Source organism: Dipodomys spectabilis, unplaced genomic scaffold, assembly GCF_019054845.1.
Source record: "Dipodomys spectabilis isolate Male_0828 unplaced genomic scaffold, ASM1905484v1 ptg000187l, whole genome shotgun sequence".
NCBI classification, from domain to species: domain Eukaryota; kingdom Metazoa; phylum Chordata; class Mammalia; order Rodentia; family Heteromyidae; genus Dipodomys; species Dipodomys spectabilis.
In genome coordinates this window covers 2,150,808-2,178,689 of record NW_024870864.1, presented here as the reverse complement: position 1 = coordinate 2,178,689, position 27,882 = coordinate 2,150,808, and the positions used below count along the sequence as shown (strand labels likewise).

The window sequence follows — 27,882 nt, the reverse complement described above, 5'->3', positions numbered from 1 at the left end:
AGGAGGCTGAAACCTGAGAAAGTTCAAAGCCGGCCAGAGCAGACAAATCCATGAGACTGTTAACCCATTTAACCAGCATAAAGTTGGAAGTAGAGATGTGGCTCAAATGGTAGAGCACCAGCCTTCAGCAGAAAAGCTGAGGGCATGAGCCCCAGAAAAAACTGAGCAAGAGTGTAAAGCCTGGAGTTCAACTCTCTCTCTCTCTCTCTCTTCTCGCTGTCTCACACACACACAAACACACACACACATATACAATGATTTAGATGTGTTAGGTTGTAAGGGATCTGTTTGGCAAATCAACTTCCTGGATCTTTCCCTTCTGGGAAAAATCTACTTTAATATCCATTAGGATTCATGGAATTTAATTCCAGAGTTTTCAAAAACACGTGTTTGGTTTTTTTTAATGTTTCACTTTATGTGACTAGAAAAAGAATACAGATACCTAAAGATTGCTTAGTGCCTGAGTCAATAAAATAAAAATGTAGAGCTGGGCTGAGGTACCACAAGAATTCTGAGTCAGGATGTCAAGTTTGGTGGGGGGGGGGGGGGCACATTAAGGCAGACAGTAAATAATGAGCACCTACTATTTACAAGGTACTCTATGAGATATAGACCTGTAAGTCATACCTCCAAGTGCTTACAATCTAGCTGGAAGCAACACATGTATGTATATTATAAAACTAGAGCATAGTGGCAAAGAGAAAAAGACTTTCTCTGATGGCTTATGCTTGCAACCCTACTCAGGAGGCTGATATCTGAGGATGGGGTTTGAAGCCAGCCCATGCAGGCAAAGTCTATGAGACTCCTCTCTCCAATTAACTACCAAAAAGCTAGAAGTGGAGTTGTGAATATCTCTCTGGAAGAAATACTCCTGCCATCTATTAATTGTGCCTTTCTCTTCCTGTAGGAGTTTCTAGTTATTTAAAGTGCAGGGATTCCTAGGACTGAGGTTCTGACAGGAGGTATGTGTGAGGATCCACTGCTAACATCTATCCTATTGTTTGATAATGTTTCCTTTTTTTTTTTTCAGTGCTAGAGATGAAACACAGGGCTTCCCACAAGCTACACAATGTTCTACCATTGAGAAACACTCCAGTCCCTTTCCCAATTTTGGAATGTAGAGTCATTTCCTCACTTGCACACCTCATGCTTGTTCTACAACATAGTAGGTACAGGATGTCTGCTCTAACACTCATGATGCACAAGCAGTGGCCAGAATGGGCAGAATGAGCAGATGTCAGGTTTGTTTACGACAGGAAGACCTATCTTTGGAGAGGTGTTTTTTTTTTTGGTTTGACTGGAGCTTCAACCCAACTCAGTCTATTCCCTGTTTGGCATAACGCCTCTGGTGTTGAATCACAGATGATTTTGAGCTGAAAACTTTCCCACACACACTGCACTCAAAGGGCTTCTCTCCTGTATGTACTCTCTGATGTCGCGTAAGCCGGCACCTCTGGCTGAAGGCTTTCCCACACTGGCTGCATTCATATGGCTTGTCTCCGGTGTGGATCTTCTGATGTTGTGTGAGGGAAGAGCGTTCAAAGAATGCTTTGCCACACTCATTACACTGATAGCGCGGCTCCCCAGCATGAGCTTTCTGGTGTCTGTTCAGCGAGGAGACACCATAGAAGGCTCTCCCACACTCATTGCACTCATACGGCTTCCTGCCAGTGTGGATCAGCTGATGGCGAGTGAGAATGCTCTTCTGGCTAAAGGCTTTCCCACACTGATGACATTCATAAGGACTTTCTCCAGTATGAATTCTCTGGTGTCGAGTAAGGGATGACCGGTCAAAGAAGGCTTTTCCACACTCGCTGCACTTAAAGGGCTTCTCTCCTGTGTGAATCCGCTGATGTACAGTTAAGGATGACCGGTCAAAGAAAGCCTTGCCACACACGCTGCACTCATAGGGGCTCTCCCCAGTGTGGGACATCAAATGTCTGCTGAGACTGCTTCGGTGACTGAAGGCCTTCCTGCACTCGGGGCAGTTATAAGGCTTCTCTCCAGTATGAGTCCTCTGGTGGCGGATGAGTGATGAGTGGTCAAAGAAAGTCTTCCCACAATCACTGCATTCCTGATCTCGATCTTTAGTGAGGACTTTCTTGGGTAATCCTCTCTTCAAGCTTTTGTCCTGGGAATAGAATTTCTTGCAAGGTTCCACTGAGAGGCTTTTCTTCTTTGTTTTCAACCCACCCTCTGGTGCTTGAACTTCAATTTTAGGACACAGAGGACTTTGTCTTTCAAGACTTTCCCTCAGTTTTCCTTCTTCTGAAGCATCTTGAAGGTCAGGCTTAGTCTTCCATACTAGAACAAAGAGAAAACAAAAAGGCACTATCTCTGGGCCAGAAAATATTGTAGGGGAAAGAAGAGATGCCCTAATGGATCTGAAAATAATGCATGGTCCTGGCACTACTTGTTCCTACATTCTAGGGAAAGCCTGAGGTTCAGGAAAGAGGAAGAGGAAAGGAAGAGACCACAGAATAGGACAATGTCTATAGGAAGCTGGACAGGATAATTAGATGTAGGTGGAGTGAAGAGGTTGAGGGACAATATCAAAATATGAGTGGGAAATGGGAAATACTTAAGAACATACACAATTGGTGAATATAGACAAATAATACTTTCCCCTTAAGGTGTAGAGGGGAAAGAGAAAGTTGACGGACACTACAAAAGAAATACTTAAGCCAGACACTGGTAGTGCTGAGATCTGAGGATCTCAATTCAAAGCCATCCCAGAAAGTCCTTGAGACCTTTATCTCTAATTATGCACCCCCCCACCAAAAAAATGGTGGGAGGAGAGCTGTGGGTCAAGTGGTAGAGCACTAGCCTTGAGCAAAAAAGCTCAGAGATGGCACCCAGCCTCTGAGTTCAAGCCTCATAACTAGCACAAAAAAATAGTAAACAAATAATAAATTAAAAATACTCAGATAACACTTTGAGGAAACAAAAGGTGATATGCAATATTCTGGGTTCCCTCCAAAGTCACAAACATAAACCAAAACTACTTCATCCTGTTCATTACCTAGAGCAAGACTCTCTGGACACTCTTTCTCCTCAGATCCATGAAGACCCTCCTTCCATGACATGTCCCCTTTCTTCAACTGAAAAATCACATCAGGTTGAAGAACTGGAAGTCCTGCTCATGGGGAAAGAAACAAACCAGGTGACTACTTGTGATGAAAATATATAACTATTCCAAGCTTGATCCTGGAACCTATGTCTTTCAGAAAGACGACGCAAAGGCAGACAGTGCAGGCCAGTAGGGGAAGCTCTGAGTGGAGGAAAAGTCTGAGGCTCTAGAGTGGGGGAAATAGCACTTGGTTTGAGTGTAGAATACATTCACTAGAATGCACATGAAGTAGAAGGGAAGCTTTGCTCCTGGGCCAAGGTACAATGAAGGTAGGCCCTGGCTCAGGGAAAATGAGTATACACAAAGCCCATCTTGAGAAAAAAAAAAAAAGCTTAAGAAAGTTACTTACTTTTATTTGTGTATACTTAGTCTTATGCTTAAAAAAAAAAAAGAAATCAATTGTAGGAACATTAAAGGTCTGTACACATTAAAAGAAAAATCATCTTTCCTACTTTGTATTAATTCATTTATTTCTTTCTACTCAGTTTAATACTAAAAGATACTTTCAGATGCAGTCTGTTAAAAATGGATAATGAAATAATGTGGACCTAAAACAGTATTTTTTCATGTAATAATAAATTAAAAATAATTTCAATGAACACTAACCTACCTCAACACTTTAATGATGTTTTAACTGTTTTGCAAATAACACACAATGGTATGATAAGCATTGAAATGCCCAGTGCCTGATACACTTAGTCTTTACTAGAAACAAATCTATCCATTTTTAGTTTTATATATTTTCTCTCATATGTGGAAGTTAGACCTAAAACGTAAGCATATGTGAAAACATATGGGACCATATGCATATATACGTGAAACTGAACAAAGGACAGTATAGGCAGGAGGGAGAGTCCACAGTGTAACTTCTTTGAACAACTGACAGGCAGTTCAACAATATGAACACCAGGAAGCTGAAACATATCTTGACTGGGAGGGGTGAGGAGCTAAGGGAAGGGGAAAGATGAATAAAAAAGAAGGAAGGGTAGGTGGATACAGCAATGTACATGTGTGAAAACTGAACTAGGAAATGAGATGGGTGGGAAGGGATAAATAGGATAGGGAGAATGATGGAAGGGATGACTCAGATCAAAGTGTGTTGTACACCTAAATGGACATATTAAACTGAAACCATTTCGTACTCCAGAAAACACAGATTCTCTCTAGGAAATGGCTTGAGTCATAAGCTTCCCTTGCTCTGTGGGAAAGAGAGGCATATCTATCATTTCCCTGTTGCTTTTCTTCTCTGATCTTAAGTGTTCCATGTTCCCTAATATTCTACCCTGCTAGAGCTTGTGACAAAGACTTAGTAGCTTCCTTAAATATTCTATTCTGCCTGTTTAGGCTTGCTTTTTAAAAATCCTCCTTACTGTTATCGGCTACGTATCTCAGCCTGCTTCTTTCTGAATCTGTGCACTCTCAGACTTTTCTTAAAAAAGAGATTCCCACTATTTGTCCAGATGGTCTCTAGTTCCTGGGCTTTAGATAACCTCTTGCTTGAGCTAGGACAACAGGTGTTTCCCAGTATGCCTCTTACTTTTGAAGCTCCTGAGAGGCTCTCACTACTACTGAAGCCCAACTTCTCATTAACCTGACATTAGCAGTAGCTCTTAATTATTCCCTTATCATACATATCTCTATAATTGAAATGTGACTACTGTGGATCTCTAAGATTGTTCTCAAGACAAATTCTCCAAATTAAACACATCTTTGGTGACCTAAGCAGACATAAAGTTGTGTTCCCTGCTTTTCATATTTCCCTTTTTAGAAGACATTTCTTCTTTAAAAAAATATATTTTTATTATCTTTAAGTAGTTGTACAAAGGGGATATTATTCAACATGTTACATTGTTAGTTTATGAGTACAATACATCCTTTTTTTTTGCCAGTCCTGGTGCTTGAATTCAGGGCCTGGGCACTGTCCCTGAGCTTCTTTTGCTCAAGGCTAGAACTCTACCATTTGAGCCACAGTACCACTTTTGGCTTTTTTGTTTATGTGATACTAAGGAATCGAACCCAAGGCTTCATGCATTCTAGGCAAGCACACTACAACTAAGCCACATTCCCAACCCTACAACGCATCTTGAAGAGACATTTCTTATCTCTTTTCTAGCTTCCATAAGGGGAAATTTCCCCTGAGCAAAACATACCAGGATGGAACAGAGAATACTGCCTGACTGGCAAGCTAGGAGAAGACCCAGGCATATGTGACTTGTGCTTGCTGCATCTGGAGAGGCAGCTCCCTGCCTCTAGCAGACATTCTACCTTGTCTCCAGCTCTTCCTGCTTTGACAAGCCAGGCTGCTAGGTCAGGAGGCCTGTGGTGGTCCAGCATTCCTAACATCTCAGGGAGCACAATTGTCCAGTGCTTGGATTCAGTATTAAGATAGCTAATGCTGGGCTGGGAATGTGATTTAGTGATAGAGTGCTTGCCTAGCATGTATGAAGCCCTGGGTTTGATTCCTTAGTACCAATAAATAGAAAAATATATATATATACTCTTTTGTCCCAATACAATAAGTGGTAGGGTACTAGCCTTCACCAAAAGAAGCTCAGGGACAGTGCCCAGGCCTTGAGTTCAAGCTCCAGGACTGGCAAAAAAAAAAAAGCCATTGCATACCTAAACTATATCCTTTGGCTCTTTTATTTGTTAGGTGGCTCAGAATACAAGCTGGGGAAGAAACAATTTCTCAGTCTCCCAGGTCCACACTAGCACAGTACAGGTCCAAACTCCTCATAGGAAGCTCCTTACCCAGAGAGACAATGTTCTGGTAGTTCTCTAGCATCACCACCTTGTAAAGGGCCTTCTGCACAGGAACCAGATACTTCCACTCTTCATCCGTGAAAATCACACATACATCCTCGAATGTCACTGATTCCTGAAAATACAATGACAGCTTCCCTTACTCATAGCTCTTTTGTTGTTGTTGGTGGTGGTGGTGGTGATCATAGGGCCTAAACTCTGGGCCTGGACGCTCTCCCTCAGCTCTTCAGCTCAAGGCTAATGCTCTACCACTTGAGCCACAGTGCCACTTCTGCCTTTTTCTGCTTACGTGGTGCTAAGGAATTGAACCCAGGGCTTCGTGCATGAGAGGTAAGCACTCTACCACTGAGACACCTTCCCAGCCCTATAGCTCTTCTTTTGATTTGGGCCACACTGAGCTGTCATAAAGGTGACAGCCCTGGAGAATATGGAGAAGGCAGGAGCGGGGAATGATTCTGACAGAGTAGGGCTTTGAGGAATTGGGGAAAGTGGCTCAATCATGAAGGCCTGAAGTTTGTGGTCATGATCCCATCACCCTGCAGAGGAGTGTGGGCCACATCCTACACCACTACCTGACATCCAGAAGCTCTTCTTCAGATTACAGAAAATTGGAAAGACTAGGACAAAACTTCCCACATATCATTCACTCAGGTTTTGAAATGTTATTATGTTCAACATTTGCTTTGTCTTTCTGTCCTTTTTATATACATTCTCCTATTCCTTTCCCTGAACTTCTTGAGAAACTTATAAACATCACTTTTTTTTAACTCCTAAACATTCAAGTGTAGTTCCGGGAAGATGGCGGAGGAGAAGCTGGAATCTGAACAAATTCTCGCATAGAAAGCAGGTTTAGAGTTCCAGTGAACAGTCCTAAGCCAGAGAATCACACCAAGTGTGCCATCACAGGACAGAGAGTTAGACAAGAGAGGGGAAGCCAAGACAAGGAGACACATCTGAGCGCCTGCCAGCAGCCGCGGCGGCGGCGGCAGGGTCGCGGCGGCGACCGCAGCCGCGGCCATACCTGAGCGCTCACACAGAGAGTCCGGGACGAAGGAGCCAGACGCAGCGTACGAGCGGATTCTACTCAACACCAGCAAGAACCGACAAGGAGCGGACAACTTCATCCTGCACTTTGCAGACCAGAGACCAGGATCCAAGACTCGGCATGAGTAGAAGCCCGACATCCTCACTCCTTCTCCGGGAGCAGAGGAGGGAAGGCCACCCCTCCCCCCCAGCACCGGTGATCTCCATCTTGGATACCGACAAAGCTCAGAGGAGCTGCTAGCTCCAACTCAGGCCTTGGAATAAAACGAGTCATAAAACAGGTCACAAGAACTTAACGGCAAAGTGACCTGCCAGACTCAGCTCCATCCAGGGAAAAGTCACCCAGCTCAGGCACCAGCCATTGGAGTGGCTTTCCTCACTGGGTAACCAGAGCCAGAGGCTGCCCCTCCCTCTAGCAGCCTCCACAATCAATTGAAAAACAGAAACCCTGAGAATGGCTCCAGGGTGGGCTCTGTGAATTTTTCACAAAATAGCCCCAGGGAAAAGCTACTGTTTGTTGAAAGGCCTCAACTCTACCAGAACCTAGCCTCATCACCCCTCTTTTGTGATTCTCAAAGCAGATCACCCTCCCTGGGTGATCCCCCTAACCTCCTAACCTGGGAGGGGGATCTCAAAATCTTGGGTAAAGCAGAGCATTTTTCTGCCTGTTCGAATAAACTGACTTAAGAAACCAATCAAGCCACAGGACCTCAAGCTGACCAGAGACTCCAACAAGAGGCTGGTTACAGACAAAAGGGAGATACAGGATTCTTCCCACCCCTCCCAAAAAAATCAAAAAAAAAAAAATCAAAGAACTTTTTTTTCTTCTTTTCTTTTTTCTTTTTTTTTTTTGGTACCTTATATATATATAAATTTTTTTTTCCTTTTCTAAAACTTTTATTAATCTTTAATTTTTGCCTTTTTTGAAAAAATAATTGTTTTCCAGTAACTTTTTTTTCCCTCTTATAATTTTTATTTTAGGAATACGTGAATGTACGTTTTCCTTTCTTTTCTTGTCTTCTCTCTCTTTTTCTTTCTTTCTTAATTATCTTTTTGTTTTTTGTCTAGCTCTACTGAACTTCTGATCTTTTTTTTTTCTCCCTTATCCTTTTCACCTTTTCCTTTCTTTTGTTCTTCTGTATGTGACTTAACTCTTGTCCTGCACATCCTCAGATAAACCCATAGTTAACTAGTAGACCCTATCCCCCATTGTGTACACACTTAATCCACAAATTTATTACTCAATCCAAAACCTCTGAGACTTAAATTCCTTAATAGCAGTACTACCTCTTTATACCTATATAATATTTTAAGCATTTTTTAAGTTTTTCACATCTCCTCTATCTCCCTCCTGTTTTCTCATTATATTCACATTCCTCCCTAAATAGATGGTCTTTCAATCTCCATAACTATATTAATTTTTATGTTTCTAATTTTTTTTCTGGTCTCTTTTCATTTCCCTTTCCCTTTCTTCTTTTTCTCTCCCTCTCTACTTGCATCCTACCCAACCTATTTCCTGCATTGAGATTAGGACATAGTTAACTCTCCCTGTGCCTCCCCACACCAATCTATTCCTAATTTTTACCCACATCTCTCCCTAACCCTAAAAATTTCTGGTTTTCCAAATTCTTCTCTGCGGTTCGAAGCCCATTAACATATAGTTGTTTGATGTTGAATACATGTATCTGTTGAACTAGATTGTATCTGTAGACTATTGACTGTATAAATGCAAACGTTGGTTGATGGTTGCCTTAAGATAGTGTTCTAGCACAAAACTGGTGCTATTTTCATCTCAAATGGGCAGAGTAAGCCGGAAAAACACAAGAAAAATGGCAAATCCGGGTATCTCAATTCCCAATCTTGATAATCAGGGGTCAGATCAGATAATGAACAATCCAGAGGAGAGTTCCCAAATAGCTCTACAAACACTAGTGGCAAACATGATAAATGAGAAGTTTGACAACTTACAAAGGACTCTGTATGAGCGTGATAGGGAGAGAGAGGAGGCATCCCAAAAGTTTATACAGGAATATCATAAGCATGAGGAAGCTACTCAAAAACTGATACAGGATTTGCGTGAACAACTTGAGAATACTCAAAGAGAAAGGGAGCAATGGCGTGAGCAGGCTGAGAACACTCAAAGAGAACTGCAGGAATCCCACGAACGGGAGGAAAGAGAACTGCAGGAATCCCACAAACGGGAGGAAGCTAATCAAAGAGTAATTCAGGAATTGAGAGACCAGGTAGAGAACACACAAAGATCACTAAAGGCATTCATGGAATCCATTAACAAAGAGCTGAAGGAAGTCAGGGAGACCACAAAGGGAATGCTGAATGGAACCCAACAGAAGGAATGGGAGTCCAAAGAAACCATAACCAATCAACTAAGTGATTTGAGAACAAACACTGAACACCAAATTAAGGAAGTAAAGAAATTCATACAAGACCTAAAACAGAGCTTCAACAAAGAACTTGAAGCCATCAAAGCTGACCAATTAGAAGGAAAAGAGATAAAAAACAAAGTAGAGAGTCTTGACAGCAGGTTAGACCATGCAGAAGATCGAATCTCAGGGATTGAAGACAGCCTAGATATTATTGAGAAAGAACATACAACCATCCAAGACAAGTCCAAAAAGTATGATAGATCTATCCAACACCTGGAAGACACCATCAGAAGGCCTAATCTAAGGATAATGGGTATAGAGGAGCACCTAGAAACAGAAGTTAATGGTCTAGGAAATTTGTTTAACAGGATCCTAGCAGAGAACTTCCCAAACATACAAAAAGATAGGCCTATTCAGATACAAGAAGCTTTTAGAACCCCAAATAGACCAGACCAGAATAGGACATCCCACCGTCACATTATAATCCATACAGGATCAACTCAGACCAAGGAAAAGATCCTTAAAGCTGTCAAGGAGAAAAGGGTAATCACCTATAAAGGGAAACCAATTAGAATCACCTCAGATTTCTCAGCAGAGACAATCAAAGCAAGAAGAGCCTGGAATGATGTATGCCATGCCCTAAAAACAAACAACTATCAACCAAGAATACTGTACCCAGCTAAACTCTCCTTCATAACTGAAGGCCAAATAAAAACCTTCCATAGCAAAGAAAAATTGAAACAATACATCTCCACCAAACCAGCCCTACAAAAGATGCTTAAAGATGTCCTACACATAGAAAACCAACAAGACCGCAACAAAGGCCAAGAAACTGCACCCAAACTGAGAATCCAAGAACCATAGGAAGAACCCAGTTTTCGCAGCCCCCAAGAAGGTGGATAACATGGCAGGAACTCCCAAATACCTCTCAGTCCTATCTCTTAACGTTAAGGGACTGAACTCTCCAATTAAGCGACATAGACTGTCTAGTTGGATTAAAAAACAAGACCCTTCTATCTGCTGCCTGCAGGAGTCACATCTTGCCCGTAAAAACAAACACATTTTCAATGTTAAAGGCTGGAACAAAATCTACCAAGCAAACGGCCCCCATAAACAGGCGGGAGTTGCAATCTTAATATCAGATAAAATAGACTTCAAATTAAAATTCGTGAGAAGAGATAAAGAAGGTCGCTACATACTAATTAAAGGATCTCTCCTTCAGGAGGATATTACAATTCTAAATATCTATTCGCCAAACAATGGAGCACCCAAATTTATCAAAGAAACACTACTTTCCCTCAAATCCCATATAGATCCAAAGACATTAATTGTTGGGGATTTTAACACACCACTCTCCCACCTAGATAGATCAACTCGGCAAAAACTCAACAGAGAAACCGCAGATCTAAACAGCTGCATAGATCAACTAGACTTAACAGACATCTACCGAACATTTCACCCAGCAGCATCAGAATACACGTTTTTCTCAGCAGCACATGGAACGTTTTCTAAAATAGACCACATTTTAGGCCACAAAGCAAACTTGTCTAAATTCAGAAACATTGAAGTTATACCTTGCATTCTCTCTGACCACAAGGGAATAAAATTAGAACTCAACACCAAAAGCCACCAAAGAAAGTGCAGTATCACATGGAGGCTGAACAACACACTGCTGAATCAAGAGTGGGTCATGGAAGAGATTAGAAAGGAAATTCAAATGTTCATGCTATTCAACAAAAATGAACACACAAATTACCAGCTCCTCTAGGACACAGCAAAGGCAGTACTCAGAGGCAAGTTTATAGCTCTGAGCTCCTACATCAACAAATTGGAGAGATCTGAAACTAACAATTTAATGACACATCTAAACCTCCTTGAAAAAGAGCAGCAAGATAAACCCCAATCCAGTAGACGGAAAGAAATAATCAAAATTAAATCAGAATTAAATGAATTAGAATCCAAAAAAACTATAGAAAGAATCAACAAAACAAAGAGTTGGTTCTTCGAAAAACTTAACAAAATTGACAGACCCTTAGCAAATCTTATCAGAAAAAGAAGAGAACACACCCAAATTAATAAACTCAGAGATGAGAATGGAAACATCACCACGGAAACAACCAAGATTCAGAACATTATAAGGGAATACTTCTCAAAACTTTATGCTAATAAGTTTGAGAACTTGACAGAAATGGACCTTTTCCTAGCAAATATTGACATGCCAAAACTAAACCAAGATGAGTTAAACCAGCTTAACAGGCCCATATCAAGCATTGAAATAGAAACAGCAATAAGAGACCTCCCAGCTAAGAAAAGTCCAGGACCAGATGGTTTTACAGCGGAATTTTACAAGGCCTTCAAAGCAGAGCTCACACCAATACTCCTCCAACTCTTCAATGAAATTCAAAGAGAAAGCTCACTACCGAACACATTCTATGAAGCCCCATCATAATCCTCATCCCAAAACCAGGCAGGGACTCATCAAAGAAAGAGAACTATAGACCCATTTCTTTGATGAACATTGATGCAAAACTTCTCAACAAAATTTTGGCCAATCGACTTCAACAATTCATCCAAAAAATCATACACCACGATCAAACAGGATTCATTTCAGGGATGCAAAGCTGGTTCAATATACGCAAATCAATTAATATTATTCATCACATCAACAGGAGCAAGAATAAGAACCACATGGTTATCTCAATAGACGCAGAAAAAGCATTCGACAAGATCCAACACCCCTTTATGATGAAGGTTTTGGAAAAATTAGGAATCCATGGAACATTCCTCAATACAATAAAGGCTGCATATGACAAACCTACAGCCAGCATTATACTCAATGGTGAAAAACTAAAGCCATTTCCTCTTAACTCAGGAACAAGACAGGGATGCCCACTCTCTCCACTTCTCTTCAATCTAGTATTAGAATGCCTAGCTACAGCAATAAGACAAGATGCAGACATAAAGGGGATCCAAATAGGGAAAGAAGAAATAAAACTCTCCCTCTTTGCAGATGACATGATCTTGTATTTAAAGAATCCCATAGACTCCACTCCCAAATTACTCAAGCTGATTCAAAACTTTGGCAAAGTAGCAGGTTATAAAATTAACCCCCAAAAATCAATGGCTTTTCTGTATGCCAACAATGAGAAAAGTGTGGCTGAAATTAGGGAAGCAACTCCATTTGTAATAGCCCCACAAAAAATAAAATACCTAGGAATTAACTTAACTAAAGAAGTGAAGGACCTCTATGATGAAAACTTTAAAATCTTGAAAAAGGAAATCAACTTAAAAAACTTAAAAAATGGCAAAACCTCCCATGCTCCTGGATTGGAAAGATTAACATCGTGAAAATGGCAATACTTCCCAAGGCTATCTACAAATTCAACGCGATACCTATCAAAATTCCACCCTCATTCTTCAAGGAAATAGAAGAGGAAATCCAAAAATTCATATGGAACAATAAAAGACCCCGAATAGCAAAAACGCTCCTCAACGGAAAGAATACTGCTGGAGGAATATCAATACCAAATTTCAAACTCTACTATAAAGCCATAGTAATCAAAGCAGCTTGGTATTGGCATAAGAACAGACCTCAGGACCAATGGAATAGAATTGAAAACCCAGAAATGAACCTACAGACCTATAGCCATCTAATCTTCGATAAGGGAGCTAAAACAATAGAATGGAAGACAGACAGCCTCTTCAGTAAATGGTGCTGGCAAAACTGGTTAACTACATGTAGAAAACTAAACCTAGATCCTTATATATCACCCTGCACCAGAATCAACTCCAAATGGATCAAAGACCTTGAACTCAAAGCAGACACTCTGAAAACATTACAGGATGGAATAGGAGAAACCCTGGGTCTCCTTGGCTCAGGCCGAAATTTTCTGAATAGAGACCCGGAAACACAACAAATCAAAGAAAGGTTGGACAAATGGGATTGTATAAGGTTGCAGAGCTTCTGCAGGGCAAAGGACATAGCTAGCAAGATCAATAGAAAGCCCACGGATTGGGAGAAAATCTTTACTAGCCATACAACGGACAAGGGTCTCATATCTAAAATATACTTGGAACTCAAAAAATTAAACCACCCAACAACAAATCCTCAAAGAAACAACTGCCCAATAAGTAAGTGGGCGAAAGACTTAAAGAGAAGCTTCTCTGAAGAAGAAAGAAGGATGGCCAATAGACACATGAAGAAATGTTCAACATCCCTAGCCATAAAAGAAATGCAAATCAAAACAACATTGAGATATCACCTCACTCCAGTTAGAACGGCAAAAATCAAGAACTCTAACAACAACAGATGCTGGAGGGGATGTGGACAGAAAGGAACCTTACCTCATTGTTGGTGGGAATGTAAACTTGTTCAACCACTTTGGAAAGCAGTATGGAGGTTCCTCAAAAGACTTCACATAGAGCTCCCCTATGACCCAGCAATCCCACTTTTGGGCATTTACCCTGATGTTTACAAACAAGACCACACTAAAGCTACCAGCACAACTACGTTTATTGCAGCATTATTTACCATAGCTAAGATATGGAACCAACCCAGATGCCCCTCTGTAGATGAATGGATCAAGAAAATGTGGTATATATACACAATGGAATTCTATGCCTCCATCAGAAAGAATGACATTGCCCCATTTGTTAGGAAATGGAAAAACTTGGAAAAAATTATATTAAGTGAAGTAAGCCAGGCCCAAAGAAATGTAGGTCCCATGGTTTCCCTTATTTGTAATATCTAGTATATGTATGAGTCAAGCGGAAAAGGTCAGATAATGTGATGTCAGGAAAATGAACCCTTAGATGTGTATTTTAATGTTTTTTTTTTCTTTCATGCATGTGTTTCTAACACATTTATAAGATTATCTCTTTGTTGTTTTGTATGTCCCTCCTCCACAGTATAACCCCTGCTTTCACTATATTTGATGTCAGTATAACTTGTGGAGGAGATGGGGAAAAACCAGTTGTTTAAGGATACAGGTGGACCTGTTGCAACAATGAGAAGTACAAGTTGTCATGTCCAAAACGAGCTTTACAACGTTGGTGCGGGGGGGGGGGGGGGGGGGGGGGGGGGGGGAAGAAGAAGGATTGAGATTAGGGGGGGAGGGGGAGGCTGGGAAGGGATGTGAAGGATAAACAAAGGAGGAGGCTGCAATGCTTGGTAAGAAATGTACGCATTATCCTGCCCATGTAACTGTAACTCCTCTGTACAGTATGTTCACAAATAAAATTAAATTAAAAAAAAAATAAAAAAAAAAAACATTCAAGTGTATATTTTGTAAAAACAAGGAATTTTCAGTGTAATCGCAGTATAATTATAAAAATGAAAAAAATAGCACTGATATTAAACTACTATCTAATCTATGACCTTATTTAAATATCAATTGTCCATTTATTTATTTATTTATTTATTTATTTAAATAACAATTGTCCATTTTATATACATGTGATGATTTTATATAAAACGGATCATATTGATTAGGTGCTCTTTAGGGCCAATGTCATTTCACTCAAATGCTCTGGGATTCTGTAAGCCTTCATCTTTAACACCCCCCCCCCAACACACACCCCTGCTCAAGAACCCCAGAAGCTCTGGTATAGAAGAGCCTTCAGAAGCTCTGGTATAGAAGCAGGGAATTCAAGACTGTGTCCTGGAATAGAGCTAGCTGAATTTCTTTCTCTATCCACTGAGACTCTCTTCAGGCTCTGGCCAGCCTCATTGAGGGGCTCTATAACATGTACCACTTCCCTGGCCTAGCCTAGCCCTGGAACGCTGGGGCTCTCCGTCCAGATATTAATGCACTAAAGGGAAAGAGAGGACCACAACCAGCCTACTGCTCCCCACCCCTAACAAAAAAAAAAACAACTGTTCCAGTCAGACCTGTATTGTCAGCTTTTAGTCAAAGTAATCTCAGAACAAAGACTGTGGGTATTTTGTACCTGGTGACAGACTAGAGGCTATATACTCAAGGCAAAAGAAGGTCACTGAAGGACACCTCAAGTCAAATAGAAAAGTATTCCCTTTGGAACCCTTCATCTGCCTGCTGGGGTCTGAGCAAAGAAGCTCCAAGATAAAGAAAGGTGACATTTAGGTGTCTAAAAGTATTTCAGAAACACAAAAGTCCACCTTACCTGGCAATGGGCAGGCGCAGACACAGCAGCCATTCCCTCGTGTGCTCCACAGGCAAAGGACCAAGTCCTAGTGAGGCAGAGGTGTGGGATGGAAAGGCCTGGTCTGTAGCCTTTAAAGCCTTTAAACCAGTAAAACAAGGATTCTCAATATACTCAGTGGGCTACAAAACCCCCTCCCCCTTCTCAATACCTTACAAAAGAGCAGACACAGTAAAATAAGGCTAGGAGCAACTCTAGCTCATTCCAGAGCTTAGAAAGCAAGCTGGATCAAAACATGGAGCTTGTTTGACCAGGATCCTTAGGGAAGCGTTCTATTCCTGGTAGTGAGAAGATTTATCTTTATATATTTATATTCAACCTTGACCTGGATGTTTATTGGACAAAATCATACACAATTAACACATCAAAAGAAACACCGAGCTTCTTCAAGGAAAAAAATACTTCATTCAATAGCTCTTGCTAAAATAGTAGCCCTTGACTAAAATAAACAAACAAACCTGGGACATGATAGATTATATAGGACATTAGTCATTAACATACAGAGGCCAAAGGCTAAGAATAGGAGTAGTGGACAAAGGCTCAATAGCTATGGAAAGATGATCATACAAAATAATATTCTGTGAAATAAACTCCAAGAAAAGGAAACAAGAGACATTCTTTAGTTGCCGTGGTTTTTGTTTTCTTTTCCTTTTGTCTAGTTTGTTAGCTTGCATGTATTTGGGAGGGTAAGAGAGGCACATAAAAGGTATAACAAGGATTAACAAATACAACAGTGATACTAGACACTATGTGGAAAATGAACTGGATATCTGTGGGTGGGGACAGGAGGAAAAGATTGAGAAATAGCAATGGAAAGGGAGACATGATTGTCCCTGATGTAAGTATAACCCCTCTGTATATCAACTATACAAATACAATGATAAAATGAAACAGTAGTCATTGGGTAGCCATGTATTTACATGGCACTGACTCTGTGTCTCAGTTCTGGAGCTACACTGACTAGGTCACAGCTGGGCGATATACCAGTAACCAGGAGACCGAGGGTTAGCCGGCATGAAAATATGGCATCCTTCCTCAGGAACATAAACTAAAATATGTCAAGACAATACATGGGTAATAAGCTGAAATTATCAGGAGGTACTGATAACCTGCTCACAGCCAAGATTACCAGAGGAACCAAAGTGCTAGGAAGCAAGGATTCATGGGTGAGTGACATTATGAGCAAAGACCATAGAACCTCTGGCCCTCTGACCTCTCAACTCCCCTAGAACCACTTGCAGGCTCCAATTTCCATGCAGACCAGATTTATTTATCTTTGAATTTTTAAACTCTAACTCTTTTAGGCTAAATATGAGTTACCTAAATTTGTCTCAAGAGCCTAATTAAAATGTCATAGATTCCTGGGATTTCTGGGGATGGAGGAGCTAATGTAGTCCTGGGAAGGAGAAATGGATATGTTTGTGTCTTGCTGGCTGCTTTCCTACACTCAGGGAAATACGATCACTGTTCCTTGTGTTTCATTCATCCATGTGCTCAATCAGCATGCATTCACCATGTTTATTCCAAGTGTTTATACCAAGTACCCATGACAGGATAATTAAGTGCCGGTGGCTTATGCCTGTAATCCTAGCTACTCAGAAGGCTGAGATCTGAGGATCGAGGTTCAAAGCCAGCCCAGGCAGGAAAGTTTGTGAGACTCTTATCTCCAGTTAACCACCAGAAAACTGGCAAAACTGAGACCTAAGGAAATTTTCTTGTCAGGGAGAAGGTAGAATATTTCAGGCAGGAAGAACTTAAGTTTTTCAAAATAAGGAGGTCAGTCTTTATGTGGAAAGAGCTAGTGCAAAAACCAGTAGAAGTGCAAAGGTCAAGCTATAAGTAGTGCTGGGGAAAACAGGCTAGAAAAGCAGGCAGAGATGAGGGTGGGAGTTGGGGAGGGTGGAACTTGCAGCCTGGATGTTCTTACATTAGACTTGTACTTTAGAAAGATTGCTATGACCTGTCACAAAGACCTGGAACATATATACTTTCTGGCCCATTTGTATTTCCTATGAATTTATGCAAGGAAATATGTAAGAATATATACAAGGCTTTTAGTTAATCATCATGAATGTCAACCTTTTTTAAGGTTATGTACAACTTCCTATGTGCTTCACACATTATCATCTCAATCCCTATAATAATAATAATAATGAAGTAAATTTTGAAACACTATCAACATCTAAGGCAGGAAATTTGTTCCACCCATACAGTGGAACACAATTCAACACATACTCATAACAACTAACACTTATTCAATATTTATTCTTTACCAGGCACTGTGCTAAGTACTTTCAGTAAAGATAATTTATTTCCATCCTCATAAATCAGTAAGGTATGTGCTATTTAAAGAAATTAAGACACTTACTCTTTGTAAGAGATTGAGGTAGGATTTGAACTCAAATTTGTCTGGAAACTTAACTTTATACTATAATGATTTATTTTCTTGGAAAGATAACCACAAAGCTAATATACCAATAGACTAGAATAAAAAATCCCCAAATGCATCTAATCGTTTAAGGAAACTTGATAAGTGACTGGAGTATCATGAAAAAAATCACAAAGGAAAATATGCCTAGTGATAAAATGCAGATAACTTCAGTGCTCATCAATGATATATAATATTTTATATAATATAAATTGTCATTATATATCTATATATGTAAATAGTACAGATTGTCCTGACTTGTGATATTTTTACTATAATTTTCTAACTTTATGATAAGAAGAATGCAGTAAGAATTCAGCAGCAATCAGACTTTGGAGAATTTCAAGTTCTGACCTTTTCCCAGGTTAGCCACATGCTGTATACTCTTGGGATACAGAGAAGGGCAGAGCTGTAGCTCCCTTCCAGGCAGCCATGAGACTTTTGGGCAGGGGAGATGGTGGCAACAACTAGTCTGCAGTACACTCAGTCAGTGAATTATGATGCTCAGTAAGTCAGGTATATTAAATGTATTTTGACCTATATTTTCAACTTACGACAAGTTTAGCAGAATGTAATGCCATCCTAAGTCTTGAAGCATGGATTAAAATGAGCTAGATACATATGTGAAAATAGAACAAGAAATATAAGATGGATGGGATGGGATAGATGGGAGGAGAGAGGGAGAATGATAGAAAAGGGATCAAGATGTACTGTACATATAAATGGACATGTTAAATTGAAACCCCTTTGTACAATGATTTGAATAAAAAGAAAAATCAAGGGATAACTCCTAGGCCCTATATTCAAACCCCAGTACTGGCACAAAAAGAGTAAAACATGGAAAATGTTGCCTTTTTATGAGCAAAGCTGTTACCAGCTTAAAATAGCCTGTTTAAAGGCTCTGTTGAGTGTGTTGGGGTGAGGACCAGCCAGAGAGGGAAGGACCAATAGAGAAGGTGAATATGTAAAAGTGATCTCTATAAGCATGCATAAAAATAAAACAATGACGGCGGGGGGGGGGGGGGGGGGGGTAGGAGATGGGAAGGGATGGGAAGGGGAAACAAAGGAGGAGGCAACAATGCTTGATAAGAAATGTACTCATTACCTTGCCCATGTAATTGTAACTCCTCTGTATGGTATTTTCACAATAAAACAATGAAACATGTTGGAATTGTTTTGAGAAGAGAGGAGAGGGGATGAGGTGATAATGAAGGAGGTGAGTTTGATGTAGGGTATATCATATGCATGTATGGAAATGACAAAATGAAAACTCCTTTGTACAACTATATGCTAATGAAAAATCCTTAAAAAATAAAAAAACAAAATATTTATTCCCCCAAAAGATCATCTAGAGTCTCCAGTTAACAACAGAGAGAAATAAAAAAAACATAATCACTGAACAAAAAAGTTGAAGTTATAGACTTTTTTGTACATATTCATACAAAAAATTTTAGACCATAAATGCCTCAAAAATCTTTATGAGACAATAACTGCTTTTAGAAACTGTAAAGTAGTTACAAGAGAACAGTTGCCCAAGATTCAGAAATTTTTTTTAAAAAATGGAACATGTGTATTATGTGGCCGATATCTTCACTCTTAACTTGGTTATGAGACTAAACCAAACCTCACTGCTCTAATATGCTGAAGAAGCCATCTGAGGGGGAGGGAGATGGATGCTCAGTTGTCACATCAAAGGAAACAACATTCTTGCAGCATCCATTCTTGTTTAAGCCTTCCACTGTTAGAGATTTGAGGTTACATGATATACATTATGCTCATAACTGATGTGGCTGGAGAATTGGTATTGAATTTATAGCATCAGCAGAACAGAAAATGTGATGTATTTTATGCATGTCAATAAAGGAATGACCTGTTCTCGTTCTACAGAGAATGGAAATTGGAAGTCAAACACCCTTTGAATTCCAAAACAGGGTCTCAAACATTTTGGAATTTTCATTTAAATTGTTAGGAGGCTTGGAGCTATTAGTTAATCTACCTTCCAATACACTGTTTAATACAGCACTGAATAAATGATGCAAGTTGTTAATGGATGAGTGATCAACTAATAGCTCTGCTAGTAATTGATTTATTTTTCTTCAATAAAGTTGCATAAACCAAAAAAAATTTAAACCATAAATAATGCCTCAAAAATCTTTATGAGACAATACCCACCAAAAACTGTGAGTATATCTGAGAAAGGACAAAAATAAAACTTGGGAAGGAAACAAACTTTATCTGTAATGGTTTGTTGGTTTAAAAAAAAAGTCAGATCTGGGCACCAGTGGCTTATTCTGTAATCCTAGGATTACAGACTGAGATCTGAGGATTGAAGTTTGAAGCCAGCCAAAGTGGGAAAGTCCACGAGACTCTTATCTCCAACTAACCACCAAAAAAGCAGGAAGTGGAGCTGTGGCTCGAGTGGTAGAGTGCTAGCCTTGAGCAAAACAGCTGAGGGACAAGGTCCAGGCCCTGAGTTCAAGCCCTAGGACTGAAACACACACAGGCATGCACACACATACACAGTCAAAGGGAGAGGGGTGAGTATGAATAAGGTATACTTTAGGCATATATAGACATGTCAAAATGAAACTCCTTGCACAAATAATTTTAATAAAATTGTAGAAAAAATCAGAATACTAAAAATAATTTCTCCAAATATCAAATGAAGGATGTAGAATCTGAAAATTACACATTTACACATGCACAAGGCATCGAAAAAGGAAAAAACATATTAAAGTGCAAATCGAATTTGAGTGATGGAATACAAGTGTTTTTTATTTCCTAATTTTTTTTTTTTTTTTGGCCAGTCCTGGGGTTTGAACTCAGGGCCTGGGCACTGTTCCTGAGCTTCTTTTGCTCCAGGCTAGTGTTCTACCACTTGAGCCACAGCGTCATTTCTGCTTTTTCTGTTTCTATGTCACTGAGGAATTGAACCCAGGAGTTCATGCATGCTAGGCAAGCACTCTTACCACTAAGCCTTATCCCCAGCCCCCTCTAACATTTTTTTTATACTGAGTTTTTAAAAGTGTATGCACTTGTTTCCATGTACAGGAAAAACAACAGGAAAGGTAGTGTGCAGACAGGTTACAACAAACCTGAGACTGCTGTTCATAAAAAAAGTTCTGCTTTCCTGATTGATCTTTGTATCAGGAACCTTCAATTTTAAGTGAGTCCTCCCTCCTTCCCTAAGAGATAAGGGTAATCTACCATGTCTAAACTGCATACATCTGTTTTGTTGAGAGCTCAGAGTAAACATCTCCATTTCTGCAGAAGGGTCTGGAATTCAGTATGTTTTTGTCTTGTAATAAAAACTAAGATGCTGAGTCTCTAATGAACTTTCTTTGGCAGAAACATCACATATGTTGGTGTGTTTCTGTGGCTGGGAGGTCACATTACAGGTCACTCAGTAAGCCCATACATGTTCTTCCAGACTCCACATGTCTTTTCTTTTATGTGAAGAAAGGATACTTAGCTATGTATCCTTGTATTCTTGTCACATTATTAGCTATGAGTAAAATTACTCATTCCCCATTTCTCCCTACTTTGTCATGTTACACTAATAAAAATCCTTGCTAACATGGTGTGAGACTCTCCTTATTGTAAGAGGCTTAAAACCATTTTCATGTATGAATTGCAGTGATCTGTGATTCTGCCCGAACACTGCAAAGCTGAGGGAACTCTCTCATCCCTCGTCTGGTGACAGAGACTGATAAGCCAGATAGGTAAATATCACAAGGTTTAGAAAGTGTTTAGCTTTGGAACTTGTTTCTCTTTAAATCTGTCTCTTAGCCATGGTAGAAGCTTTCTTTCACCTCTCCTCCAAAACCTGCCTTGGCTACTGGACATCCCTGCAAGTCAAAGATGGATGAGGAATGGGAAGAAGGCGAGGACGGGAGATAGAAAATCCTATTCAAGCTATTACATGGCACTAGTGGTTTTTTTTTTTTTTAGCCTTCAAGTAACTCAGATGTGGTCCTACAACTGAGTTCACAGAATCACTTGGTACTGTAAGTGGTGTTTGACTGGGAACTAGAGCTGCTCCTCTGTCCTGACTTCCCTGGATTTGTTCCAACTAATGCTAAGCTTGCCTAAACTATATTTACAATTCTTCCCTTTAAGTCTTGCTTTTCCCTAGATATGTTAGGGCCAGGGGAGGGCACAGGTCATGTCCATGTTCATCCCCTCTTGGCCAAGACACCATGTGGCATGTGCCTTCCATCTTCCAATGCCAATCAGTACTTAGTTCACACAGGTCGCAGTGCACCTGAGCGCTGCATATGTGCCTCAGTGTATGCACTGGCTGGAACATGACCATCTTCCTGTCTAATGTGTATCTCCTACCAATCCCTCTAGTTCTAAACTTCATTTTGTTTTGTTGATCGTGGTACTTGAACTCAAGGTCTAGGTGCTGTCCCTGAGCTCTTTTTGCTCAAGATTAGCACTCTACCACTTCGAGCCACAGCACCACTTCTGATTTTCTGGTGGTTAATTGGAGACAAGAGCCTCACAGAGACTTTTCTCCCTGAGCTGGCTTCAAACCCTGACCCTCAGATCTCAGCCTCCTGAGTAACTACACTTACAGGTTACCAGCTCCTAAACTTCTAAGATTGTCTAAACTTTATCTAACAGTCCTCCCCTTTAAGCCTTGCTTTGGAGATGGGCTGTTTTTTTCCATTCTGGACATATCAAGACCAGGGGAGAGAATGAATCATATACAGGCCCCTTCATCAAATCCCCACCTTAGTGGCATATGGTCAGGAGGTATGGACCCATGCTTTTTATACCCCACTCCCAAGATTTAGCTCATGTAACTCACCTGTGCAGTTGTATGCATCTAGGTGGTCCCTGGGCCCCAGTCAATGGGCCTGGGTAGTGGTCTTCAGGCATGTACAGGGTCTGGAGGAACAGACCATCATTGTGAGTGTTTAACTTCTGTTTCCTGAATGGGGAGCAGAAAATGTTTATCCTTTTTCCATTTCTTCCTTCTTCGTCCTGTTACACAAATAACTTTTTGCTAAAATTGGAGAAAAAAATAACCAGAAGGGTTGGAGGTATGGGCTCAGTGGAAGAGTGCTTGCCTAACAACCATGAGGTCCTGAATTCAAATCGCAATAATGCCACAAAATTTGGTGCTCTTATATATACACCTATGTTTTATATATGTGTGTGTGTATATATATTTGTGTGTGTATATATATTTGTGTGTGTATATATATATATATATACATATATATTCTTAACATAAGTAGGACAGATTAGGGTTTGAGTCCCCTTGGGAGGAAATCGAGAGTGATAGCTCAGGACATAGTCTCAGTTGGTCATTGGAGCCTGTTAATTGGCATTTTCTGACAGTATTCTTTTCTTCCCACACATCTGACATTATACGCTTGAAACTTACTAACATATTTCAAATGTAATTACAATTTTTATTTCTTCACAGCTTTAGACTGTTTTGACAAGCTCTGCCTCCTCAACGGTTTACAGGCACTATGATACTGCATTTAGCCCAACTTGTGTGTGTGTGTGTGTGTGTGTGTGTGTGTGTGTGTGTGTGTGTGTGTGTCTGTGTGTGTGTCTGTGCACCAGTTCTGGGGTTTGAATTTAAGGCCTAGGCACTGTCCCTGACCTTTTAGCTCAAGGCTAGTACTCTATCACTGGAGCCACAGCTCCACTTCCAGTATTTTTTAGCACTTACTTGTAGAGTCTCAAAGACTTTCTTGCCCTCCCTGGCTGGCTTTGAACCTCAATCTTCAGATCTCAGACTCCTGAGGAGATAAGATTATAAGCCACTGGCACCCACTAGCCCAATTTGCCCTCCTAACACTACAACTGCAATCTCTCTGGCTCTTCCCCACTTTGCCCTACAAATATGAATGCTGCCCATAACTCAGTCGTTATTCAATGTTTTTCTTTCTGTGCCTGAGCAAGTCCATCCACATTCAGCATGCCCTTTCCCACCTCTACAACAATGGTCCCCAAATCTAATCCCAACTCATCCCAAATTCACTTATCTTTGCAAAAGACTACAATTAATTTTGTTGTTGTTGGTTGTGAGGTTTGAACTCTGAGCCTGGGCACTGTCCATGTGCACTTCAGTTCAAGGTGAGTGATCTACCATTTGAGCCACGGTGCCACTCCGGTTTTCTGGTGGTTAATTGGAGGTAAGAGTCTCACAGACTTTCCTGTCCAGGCTGGCTTTGAACCGTGATCCTCAGATCTCAGTCTCCTGAGTAGCAAGGATTACAGGCGTGAGCCATGGGCGCCCAGCATGACTACAATTTTTGAACTGTGCATTTTGCCATCAGCTCCAGACCTCCTCTGCACAACTCCTCCTGTAACTCCTCTCCCTGGCTATATATTTTTATCCGATGTTCTAGTATTCGACCAAATATTCCAAATTCAAATGCTTTTACCACACTCTCCTTCTCTGCAAATCTAGATACCAGGTTCTTTGACTCTTCTTATGCAATGTCATTTGTATCCATTCCTCACCACAAATACCATCAAGATTCAGGTCCATCACAGCTTGCTTCGGAACTACCTCCACACATCCCAGACTGCCACTGGTCCTCGTTCTAGAATAGCTGTCTTTCTCACATTAGAACAATCCAACCTGCTTCCTGATTATCAGTGTGACACTGTGCCGGGGCTGGCTTCAGTGAACCTTTCTAGACCCTTCTAGTCACTTCTCCAGGGCGTTGCTATTTCCTTCATGAGAGTGTTTTTTGCCACAGCGGTTCTATCTCCTCCACGACCCCCCACCCCACCCCACGCGCTGGGGCGCAGGCCAAGGAGACAATGTAGGGTGTTTCTGGGGGACGAGGAGGGATGGGATTTAGGGTCAGTTCCACCAAGCACCCATTATGGGAGGATGGGACCGCAGGAGAGGAGGGAGACCCCCCCAGTGCCAACTTGCACTGCAGGATCTGATACACTGCAGGTGGACAGCGGGAGACCACACCCACCACATGCGCACCGCGGGCGCAACTTCGGGTCAGCACCTCGGCGAGCCAAGATGCCAGCACTCAGTCAGCTCCGCCCGCGCCACCCCGTCCCGCCTCTCCAGCTCCCCCAAGTCCCCAGCGTCCCCTTCTCTCTGACGCTGAGCTCACTCGGCTCGGCGAAGACACGGACATGCAGCCCTCACCTGCGGCGGCACGGAGTCCTCGGGACCCCGGAAGACCGGGCCGCTTCGGGTCGGGAAACAGTGCGCAGGCGCAGAGATCCTTGGCAGCAGCGCTTGAGATCAATGCGTTGCCTTTGCACGGACTACGCTTCCCAGAGTTCTCAGGGGCTGGCGCGCGCTAATGTGACGTTCAAAGAATGGGCATTTGTCTCTGCTCCTGTGAAAGAGGCTGGAGGTGCCGGATTTAGGTGGACGTGGTAGGGTGGTCTCCTAAGTGGGCGCGCTTGCACTCACCCGAAGTAGTACCCTGCATGTGATGGCACATTCTTTTACTTCTTCTACTCTAGGGCTGTCCTAGGAAATGCATGTCGATCTCTGCTTCCGTCTTGACTATTCTGAAATTTATACCAAAGAGGCCGAGTTTGGTTCAGTGTTCGGAGTTGCAACCCAAGGAGGGCTCAGCACAAATTTGCTCCTGAAAGAAGAGCCGAGTCCAGAATACCTGTGCGCGTACTTAAAACTAGGCAGTGGGGTTGTCTACTAACAATTGAGCATACACCAGCCAACTTTCCTGGGTGCTGCTGCAAAGGCTCTGGCTGGAGACGTGGCAGAAATGCTCAACCATGAATGCAGCTGGAATTACCTGGCGAGCTGTAGACATAGTGTTGTCTGGGGCCCGCTTTTTGGAACAAGAGTTTGGAAAGATCGTAGGTAATCCAACATTGCAGCTAAAGCTATGAGCTAGAGCTTCAGGGAAGATTGAAGATTGCTCGAAAAATGTGATGAAAGCTTCAGAAATCTACACTTTCACCCCCAAAGCCTTAATTGTCTAAGTAAATACATTACAAATGTGAATGACACAGCACTTTAAATGAGCTCATAAGCCAATGGAAAACAACAGAATGTAAAATTATTATGCTATAAGTGCAGTATGTTCAGTAACTATAGGGATACATGGAGGAAGTGACTGGCAAAAGTGGGAAACACTTTCTATATCTGGCACATTGGAAGAAGAAAAAAAAGTGCAGTCTATGCAGAGAGAATAGCACATGCAAAGTAGAGACTAGAGAATAAAAGTAAAATGAACTGGTAATAACATGAATGGCTGTTGAGTGTGATTTGTTAAGATGATAACTGTGCCTTGGGGCTAGTTTATGGCAAACTTTGTGGTGTGTTAGGTTGGGGCTTTCCTAGGTTAGAACTGAAAGTCAGCACATAAGACATGTATCTTCATGCTCTTTGTTTCTGTCTAGTGGTTTTTATTTGTTTTGCTTTATACTGAGAGAGGAAACTTTGAAGTTACAAAATAGCTGTAGTCAAACCAAAATTGGTTTCCTTCTAGAATTGGCCCCTCCTTTTCCAGGTCTTCCACTCTAAGCTCTATTGCCCCACGTACCTGTCAAATTGGAAATTTATGTTCTTCATAATTTATCAGTGTAAAACCAAGTTTTGTTGCTCACCCCTCAGGATCTAGCTCTCACTTTATTTAAAAATCTTACCAATTTTTTCACTTCCATAATTTTTTAGCAATTTTATTCTTTTAAGAAGAATTGTTTAGGGCTGGGAAGGTGGCTCAGTGGTAGAGCGCTTGCCTTGCATGCCTGAGGCCCTGGGTTTGATTCCTCAGCACCACATAAGCAAAAAGAAAAGAAAGCCGGAAGTGGCGCTGTGGCTCAAGTGGTAGAATGGTAGCCTTGAGCTGAAGAGCTGAGGGACAGCGCCCAGGCCCAGAGTTCAGGCCCCACAACCGAACCCCCCCTCACCTCCCCCCAAAAAAAGAACATGGAGAAGAATTGTTCAGGCTATTTAATCAGCCAAGTTACTGGGAAGATTAAGAAGCCTGTAGCAGCCAAGAAGTCATAGGCACTTGTTTCAAATAAAACATGTCTCCTAGGCCTACTAGTTTGTGAGCTCTGCTGAACTGCAGCTGTTAGGGTGCCCTCCATCTCAGGTCCTCAGCAGGAAACAGCTCCAGAAGAAACAGCCTCCGCCCATACTCCTGGCCCAGTATCCATATTTATTAAACAGCAAAGGAGGGCTGGGAAGGTGGCTCAGTGGTAGAGCACTTGCCTTGCATGCATGAGGTCCTGGGTTCGATTCCTAGCACCACATAAGCAAAAAGAAAAAAGCTGGAAGTGGCACTGTGGCTCAAGTGGTAGAGTGCTAGCCTTGAGATGAAGAGCTGAGGGATAGTGCCCAGGCCTAGAGTTCAGGCCCCACGACCGGACCCCCCCAAAAAAAATAAACAGCAAAGGGAAGAATATTAGCATACCCTACATTTCAGACCCTCAGCCCCTCCCACAAAACCAGTTGATCTGGGCAGGACCTAATTACATCTGGCTTTCAACCATGGCCCTTTCTCCCAGTTTACTTCCTGGAGCCGTGTTTTACCCCTATCCCCCAGCTGCATCAGGGGAATGCTGCCTAACTGTAACTGATACAGATAGTGTTCAGCTGCACACACACACACACACACACACAGAGGACTTCCCATACTTCCCAGCCCTAGCCCCTTGACCATAAATTTGGCCCTGAATAAAGGATGGTGCCATTTCTCCCTCTCCCATGGAGGAGGTGGCCTTGTCAGCCTCAGCTGGCAATAAACTCTTTTTCCCTTATGTGACTTTGTGTTGGATTCTCTGGGCTAGTGCTACACCAAATCCCTCCAAATTTATTGGCTTAAAGAATCAGTTTTAGAAGGCCAATGGATTTTGTGGGTCAGAAACATGGACAAGATGTAGTAAGGATGGCCTGTGTTTATTTCATGACTTATAGGCCTTCATTTGGGAGGATTTTTTATATTTTTATTATTATAAAGGTGATATAT

The 27,882-nt window shown here is 41.4% G+C and overlaps 1 protein-coding gene across 3 annotated transcripts; it reads right to left on the bottom strand.

Annotated features, from left to right (window-relative positions):
- Positions 1–72: 72 nt before the first annotated feature.
- On the bottom strand, positions 73–25,119 carry Znf2 (zinc finger protein 2). Of its 3 annotated transcripts, XM_042695501.1 has the most exons (6): positions 25,077–25,101; positions 22,746–22,868; positions 15,463–15,529; positions 5,882–6,008; positions 3,023–3,136; positions 73–2,304 (listed from the first exon to the last, which is right to left on the bottom strand). In XM_042695501.1, the coding sequence occupies exons 2-6, from the start codon at positions 22,814–22,816 to the stop codon at positions 1,316–1,318; spliced, it is 1,368 nt and encodes a 455-aa protein (XP_042551435.1). In that variant the 5' UTR covers positions 22,817–22,868; positions 25,077–25,101; the 3' UTR covers positions 73–1,315. The 3 variants fall into 3 exon arrangements, with proteins under 3 accessions (XP_042551435.1, XP_042551437.1, XP_042551436.1); XM_042695503.1 differs by lacking the exon at positions 22,746–22,868 and having other exon boundaries at positions 25,077–25,119; XM_042695502.1 differs by lacking the exon at positions 25,077–25,101 and having other exon boundaries at positions 15,463–15,581; positions 22,746–22,825.
- Positions 25,120–27,882: the final 2,763 nt, after the last annotated feature.